This window comes from Cyprinodon variegatus, unplaced genomic scaffold, assembly GCF_000732505.1.
Source record: "Cyprinodon variegatus isolate N-32 unplaced genomic scaffold, C_variegatus-1.0 Scaffold150, whole genome shotgun sequence".
NCBI classification, from domain to species: domain Eukaryota; kingdom Metazoa; phylum Chordata; class Actinopteri; order Cyprinodontiformes; family Cyprinodontidae; genus Cyprinodon; species Cyprinodon variegatus.
Genome location: NW_015150603.1, coordinates 439,246 through 447,571, shown reverse-complemented (window position 1 = coordinate 447,571; position 8,326 = coordinate 439,246). Strand labels below are relative to the sequence as shown.

Here is an 8,326-nt window from a genome sequence, read left to right as displayed (position 1 = left end):
ATCAGTTTATTATAAATCATTTTGAATCATAAGTTAATGAGAGATCAGTTACACCCTTTATGTCAATAAAAATGGAAAAGAATAAGGATAATAAAAACTGCTTTACTAAAAATTTATTTTCAGCAGGTTTTTCTTTAGCCTCGCTTTCCTGCTTCACACTTCCAACATCAACTTGTTTAGTAGTCAGTGATTTTGCGTTTTTTTCCTGCCAAAGGAACTTCATTACAATTTCTTCATTTAGAAAAAGAACTGCTTTAGGGTGTAATGTTCACTTAAATTATGGGTGTTTAAAAACCGCTATGGATTTGGTAAAAGTTACATTTTCTTTTATTAAATGTAACAATGAAGACAGACCAGCCATTCAAATGTGAGGCTTATTGTAGCCTATGGCGATGTTTCCACGCTGCAGAAATGGGCAGCATTTTTAACACATTCTTATTGGTCTCACATGGTCTAGCTCAAGGTTTCCCAAAGTGGGGGTCTGGAGCCCCTGGGCAGGGGGGGGTCATAAGATGGTTTTCACAATAATTTTAAAGTGATTCTTGAAGTATATGGAGGGCCAAAATATATCTTGAAATACATAAATTTGAATGTGTCAAGTATTCGGTTATTTGTCTAAGAAATTGTTTAAATTAAATTGTACAATTAAATAATACAATTTCACATTAAATCATTCTAAATACTTTTAAAATGATAATTTATGTGATTAAATGTAATATATAAAATATGTTTATGTAAAAACTAATGTAATTACCTCACTTTACATCTTTAAATATAGCATGAAGTAAATATATATATTTTTTAGGGGGTCAGTGTGTTGTTGTTTTTTTTGTTTTTTTTCTTTTTTGGTAAGGACCTAAATTGTTTGAGAACCCCTAATCTAGCTTGACGTCTAACAATTCTGGTTGCTTTGGATTTTTTTTTATTTTACTGTAGCTCAAACTGTATGATCAAGTTTTAAGTGAGAAGCTATTTCTTTTAGAGATTTACTTTTAAAACATATCCCCTGTTCTTAAGTAGCATGTCCTCTTCTCATTCCCATTTATAAAAATGCCTAAGATAACACACATATATTTAGATGTTTGCATACATGTATAGATATTACATATTTTTTTTAGTTGTCCATATTTATCTAGGTATATAACCTCGTTATAATATCGACCTGTGTTCTGCCAATTAACTCAAATGTTGGGAGCTAATGTTTTTCTAGCTACTTTGTTTTTCTAGGTGGTTTCAGCTTGAAAATAACCATCTCTTTTAAAATATAAAGAATTAAGCCAAATTCAGAGAAATAAATATTTACATAATTAAATTTTTTTCTATATTCTATGATGGACGAATCCAGATGGATTTCAGAATGTATTCAAAATGCAGGCAGATGTCTTATTAGTTTCACAGTTGAACACTTAATGTATTTGTGCCATCTGCTGGACGGATACTATATTGCAGGGCCTAATTCTCAATTCTACACCCTGTGATTTAATGCCTCATACAAAAAATTTACAATTAAATTCTTTTAAAATAATAATTTCATATTTAAAATGTAACTGATTTACATGTAGGTGCATCCTCCTCGCAATGGGAGATTGACTAAGTCTCTATGTTTTATGTCTTTCTGTGAACAGAGTGCTGCAGTCCAGGTGAAGCAGGAATCGGAGAAGCCGCCCTCTCAGGACATCTCTCTCCCCATTTCCATCGTCTACGATGACAGTGGCACAATTGCTCATCCCAGTGTAAGTTTGCTCTGACCCAATCTGTTATTCTTCTCAAACTTTGACCCGATTTCATTGATTAGATCTTCTCAGCAGCACTGAAATGCACAATCTACACTACCTCCACCTTTTTTATAAGCTTGATACCTTGGGTTTATGGTTGCTTTGAAAAACTTTGTGATTCTTTTCTCCAAAAACTCACAGTTGCTACTAACACGTCTACTATTTACTGCATCTTTGTGTGATCCACTGCATCATTTCATACAAGACTCTGCACTTTGCCAGCTTTACGGGCCTTCTTCTCTGATTTGCAAATGAAAAACGAGAAGGAAAAACTTTAAACTCCAATAACGCTCCCTGGGGCTTCCCAGTCATCTATCTCCACTGGGGAAAATGAAGTTATGTCCTGATGTATGCAGATAACCCACTCGCATAGACGCTCCATGCCCCCCAGCCCGACACACACACAATCATAGGCATACATACAGTGTCAGGCAGGCTGATATATGGCAGCAATATGCCCCAGGCAGGCCCCGGCCCCAGCTCCAGCTCCTGCTCCACTTCCAATTAGAACAGATGAGTCCCATTAGCCTGGTTCAGATACTGTCATCCCACACACACAGCCTCATTAGCACCATGACACAAGCCCAGGGCCGACAGACAGGAACTCGCTGGTGCCGAGTCTAACACGAGATAACATGCAGTGCAGCTGTACGCGACGTAGGTTGGAGATGAAGGATTGAGTCGCTCGGCGAAAGGGTTACCCGACCGTCTGCATAGTAATACACATATCAGCACATAAATGTACAGAATGTACACATCGCCTGGGTGTCAGCGTTATCTCTTACCATCGCGAAAACACATGCAGTGGATATAGAAATAATCTGACATCCCCCCTCCTCCTCCTCCTCCTCCGTGTCTCAGTGCTTTGCATCCCAGTCATTGTGTTACTTCCTAATAAACAGATGCCTTCATTCATCAGACACTCTCAGCTGTAGCATTAAAGCCTCCTTACAGTCAATACCATCATTACTGGTAATGTACTGAACAGGAGTTACACATGCAGGCCTTTTAAAAAGGCAGGACAGAACATTGTGTGGTATGCCTGGGTAAGTTCTCAGTCATTCGGGTCATGGCAACCACAAACAGGCATAAACTGGAAGGAAATCGGACTCTCGCTCAGTTTTTTGAAGACGTTTTGACTGCTTTTTCATTTCTTTTGGCTCGTTGCACAGTCAGACGGTACCTACTATAAAATACATTGCGTGCATGCAGGGTTTCACTTTGTCCAAATTAAGTTGTTAGTCTTGTGTGATATTTCATTACTATAGTTGCTCATAATTCTACAGTCAATGCTCTATTATTATAACAAATGATTATATCTAAGGACTTCAATTCAATTTAGTTTATTTCTATAGTGCCAATTCACAACACATGTCATCTCAAGGCACTTTACAGTTCACCAGATCATACAGTCAAATTGATTCAAAGTTTTCTATCTAAGGAAAACCAGTTGATTGCATCGATTCATTGACTCGAATGCAAGCCCTCACACTAAGCATGCTTGTAGTGACAGTGGAGAGGAAAAACTCCCTTTTAACAGGAAGAAACCTCCAGCAGAACCAGGGTCAGTTTGAGCAGCCATCTGCTGAGGCCGACTGGGGTTCAAGGAGACAGAAGCAGAGATGCAAAAAGCAGCTGTAAAAGGCGACCCCATCCAGGAAACGCACAGCCAGGCAGATGAGCTCCAAGCCAGCTCCCATGTCAGAGGATGAAGAGAGCACATCCAGCCAGTCACAGTCAGAGAAACAGGACTACACTGAAAGACAGGCCAATCTCTAACATCTATAATCAAAGGTGTTGATGGCAGCAGCACGGCTGACACCTCTCGCCAGGATGGTGTCACATTGACGTTAGTATTCACAGCCTTTTCAATAAAGGCCAAATTCAGGCTGAGATGTGTACCATTGCCACTGAGGATCCTTTAAATGTCTGCAGCTCAAATGGAGTCTAACCACCTGTCTATATTAGGTCTATAATTTAGTGGGAGCATCACAGTGTAAACACCCAGCATGAAGTCAAAGGAAGCGTCTGTAGCAAATTGTCTGAAACAAAGCTGCCTAGAGACACAGATCTGGGGTGTGTTTAGATGTAGAGAGGGGCTTTAAGGCTGGTTCTTCCCCTCATAGAGGCCCCAACATCAGGAGCTGGTTTGGATTGATGAGGGATCATCTTGGTGTATGTGGTTCCTTCAGTGATCGGGGCTGCTCAGTAGAACGTTGTAACCCCTCCGATCACAAATCAGGGAAATTCAGCATGTTGGATTGTCTTGACCTGATATCCTGTAGTGTGTGGTGTCCTCCAAGTCAAGCATGTTCAGATCAGACGCTGGAGTTTGAAATTGGGAACTTTTGCAGCTCTATGCTGCCTGTCAGCATATCAGAGAAGCTGATCCAGTTGCTGGCTGTGATCTCTTCTTCATGAAACAATAAAAAAATTAGCATGGATGCATATAAAGGAGTTACTATCTACTAGATCTTCGAGAAAAGCCAGGAGAATGTTTTGGGGATTTTTTCATGTACGGTACAAAGAAAAGTGCGCTTGCTCTGATCGCTCCATTAAAATATTTTTAATTCATCACTATATTTAGACACTTCTCAGACCCCTGTGTTGATTTCTTCTATCTGGAAAAAAAAAGTAAAATAACTTTTTCCTGTGTTGTTGGGCACTTTGACAGCAGAAAATGGCACCAATCTCTCTCTGAGTTTATCGTTTTCAGTGAACAGGGAGTGAGTTTTAAAGAAGATGTAAATATTATAACCCGCCTAATTGTTTTTTTTTTTCTTTGAAACTGAATCCTGAATGAAATTTGTTCAGGTTAGGTGTGCTGAGCTTGCTGTTTCCCTCAACACCAAACACTGGAGGAGCAAATCTGCTTTATCTACGAATTATTGTCATTTTATTTTGTGTTTTTCAGGCCCCTTGAAACCAACCCTCTGTTTTAAAATCCTGCCTTTTGAACCAGCATTTAGTCAGGGATGTGACCTAGAACCACATGGTAGCCCCATCCTGTTCCTCTGGGAAGAGCAAACCTTCCAGAATGACAACCATCTCTGCAGCAATCTACCTACTAGGCCAGTATGGTACGCTGGACAGACAGAAGTCCCTTCTTATTGCAGGAAACATGGCACCTGAAACACTATGAGACAATGAAAAATAAAATACTGAACTCTTTAGTGAAAATGCCAGACTTCATGTTTGGAGGAAACCAGGCATCTTTCATCACCAGGCCCATGCCATCACTACAGTGAAGCTCGGGGGTGGCAGCATCATGTCGTCAGCAGCAGAAACTGGCAGACTAGAGGGAAGGCTGAAAAGAGAAACGAACAGAGACATCCTGCATGTAACCTTCTGATCAGAGTTGAAACTTCATTGTTTAGTAGAGCAATGACTAAAAGCACAAATTTAAGATTTGGAAGGAGACGTTTCAGAACTCCTCTATGAATGTCCTGGAGGGGCAAAGCCAGAGATCTGACCTTAATCCAATCTGAAAATGCCTGAGTGTCTCCCAGCCATCCTGGCAGAGCTTAAGGTTTACTGAATAGAAGAATGGGCAATTTTGCAAAATGAAATCTGTGCTATGCATGTTGCATTATATTCCAAAGGACCTGCGGCAGAGGTACTGCTAAACGTGGATCAGCTAACACTGAAAGGCTGCAAACACCTGTGTTAAACATTTTATTTTGTTTTGGAATGTAATTGGACGATACCTCTTTTGTCTACTTGAGCATTAATTTTTAGAGCAATGTGTGTGTCTATAATGTTTTATCAATTTTTATATATTCATGGTGAAAATAAAATGTCTGCATGATGTTTCCTACATCCCTGAAAGTTCTAACAATAAACCAGTAGAAAATACTGTGGTGAGATTTTAGTCCAACCAAACCTAACAATATGTGACATTTTTTTCTCTTTTGGATTTTCTGCTGTGATCTCTGTGTTTTTACTAACATACCTTTGTTGTTATAATTCTATACTCTCTCTTTTGTTTTCTTATGCGTTTCTTTTCCTTTCTGTTTGTTTTGTCCAATTATTCTTTGCTTTTGCACTGAGGAGACATGATAGAATTGTCTATACCTGTATTTACTTGAGATTGAAAACTGTCTAAGTAAAGCTTAAGAGCAGAACTACCCTGTTGATTTCTTACAGCTATTGTTTAACACGTCCTCCTCTCTGTCTCCACTGTCCTGCAGTTATTCATGGATAGAGAGACGGCTGAGGACCTCTGGATGAAAAGACTGATCTCACTGCGACAGGAACGTCTAATGGGAAGCCCTGTAACATAAAGAGTTCCCAGCATTTTTTCATTCCCGATTTTTCTTTTGCATTGCCTATTTCTACTTTAGTGAGGCTTCTGATGTAGCTGATTTTGGTCTTATTCTACTTTGTTTTGTTTTTATCAGAGACAATAAATACATGCTGATTGATGATTTAGATGTAGTTAATACTGTTTGACTATCTTTTACACTCTTCAATAAAAAGTCCACTGTGACTTATCTGGAAAGATTGAAAAAAAACATCTAGGCTCTCTTTTTCTTTCCAAAAAACCTTGTGGCTCTTGTGGGTTTTTTTAAAGTTAAGCAAGCATATTAACAGCAAACATAAGCTTACACATCGTCATCATCTGTAATACAAGAGTTATTCATGGATTTACTGATTTGTATGCAATGTAGGGTCAATATACGTCAATAATGTACCAACAAGGAAATTAAGGAACACAACTTCCAAGTTTTCCAAATAAATCACTGAAAGGACTTTTCCTAAAGCTTTTGCTAATGAACATATGCACATATGTACACATCCATGCTGTCGAAATGAAAGACTGGGTGCTCAGGGGGGAGCGCCATTATACATGGATACTTCCAGTGCTTCCAGTCAGCTTTGGTTTCATCCACTGCTCTTACTGCATACTTTGAATATGGGCCACAGATGCAAGAAGAAAAGTGTTTAACAGATTCATGATAAGTAAAGAAACGCCTTAGGAGAAAGATAAAAGTCCATAATAAATTAGTTTCTTTCTCACAAATATGGCCGAAGAGCAGGACTGCCTTGTACATGCACTACATCAGAAAGGGACTTTAAAAAATCACTCTCTGCTTTTATTTAAGTGATGATTTTTCCATAACATTTATACAGATACATTAAGAGATATATAAGTTGATATATAAGATTCATAGATGACTTGCAGAGACAAATCTTTACCTTCTACCCTATAAAACATACAAACTAGTTCAAAGAAGAGCATGAATTCTCTGTCACCTTTAGTTTTAGATAATTGAAATGAATTACTGTATTTTTCCCATTGTTATAGTTAATACACTAACAATAAAATTCCACTCGAGAGTATCACTGCTGCCACCCTCTGGTTTAGAGTGGAACTGCTTATTCCAGAGGCGTCTCATTACATCCTTCTGAGAACAAGTTATTTTGTAGGGGTTGCCAATGATTGGCTAGGGATAGTCATGGCTAACCTTGGCTCCCCTTCTAGCTACACGCCTGTTTGTACAAACTGTTGCAGAGCAGAATGTTAATACAACAGCTTCTCAAAAGATCCCTCAACAAATGTCACATTTTTGTGGATTTTCTCTAACTGAAAAATTGCATCAGAAATGGTAGATTTATGAAAATATGTTGGTTTCTTTCTTGCCTTTGCCTGCCTTATCCATTCCACAACCAGTTTTTATCAGCTTGGACTCACTGCGCTGTTCCTGAACTGAAGTTCCTTCAAATTTCAACACTCGGCTGTTGATTTGAGATCAGATAAAATAAACTCTGTCGTTCTCCTTGTTTAATATTGCACGCCCTCGTGCAGAATGCTAACACCACTATGCTCAACAGCTTATGTAGCATAGATAGTCCCTGTGATAGTTGACCAACTGCCCAACCTTTCATCTTTTTACCATAAAACTTGTGCAGAAATCTGCAACCTCCAATCAATGTGTATGTTAATATTGGTTCACTGTGAGCAGTTATATCTCCAATCTGGCATCTTCTAGTTTATGATTAGCTTTTTAAGAGCATAACCATTTTTTTCTTTTATCTGAAAATGATATCATAGGTTGAAATAGTTGAAACTTGCATACAGTGAGAGGTTTCAGCCTTAAAAATAACGCCAGTCTTTAAGAAAAACTGCTTTAGGATGAATAGTGCAGGTTGATACAGAGCTGCTGTTATAGCCTTACTAACATCAAATGTTTAAGACTATGTTTACTATCCTGATATATGCCTAGAAACTGACCAGTTTAGATCAAATGTCCTAATATCCAGCCGGAATTGTAACAGAGCCTTGTTGAGCTTTTATTATTCAAATCTTTTTATTGGGATTTGAATTATACATACAAAATAACAACCAAACAACAATCCCAAAATAAGCAATAAACTGATAATAACAAAGGAAAAAAATCAGGTAACATATACACATAAGATTGTAAGAGGGAAAAAAAAGATAATAGTATAAATTGATAGATTAATATCCACTTGTTGCAGTAAGGTTACAGAGCCTAGGATTAAATTATTTCCCGGTGTTTCAGCAGGGAATTGTAACCAAATATATT

At 38.2% G+C, this 8,326-nt stretch overlaps 1 protein-coding gene across 2 annotated transcripts in view; it reads left to right on the top strand.

Moving 5' to 3' along the window:
• Window positions 1-6,282, top strand: part of rsrc1 (arginine/serine-rich coiled-coil 1) — a 173,875-nt gene extending 167,593 nt beyond the window's left edge. The window contains exons 9-10 of one of the 2 annotated variants that reach the window (XM_015377242.1): window positions 1,626-1,733; window positions 5,966-6,282. In XM_015377242.1, coding sequence (XP_015232728.1) covers window positions 1,626-1,733; window positions 5,966-6,058 — 201 coding nt within the window. In that variant the 3' untranslated portion in view covers window positions 6,059-6,282. The remainder of the gene's footprint in view (window positions 1-1,625; window positions 1,734-5,965) is intronic. The other variant, XM_015377241.1, reaches the window with a different exon arrangement.
• Window positions 6,283-8,326: the final 2,044 nt, after the last annotated feature.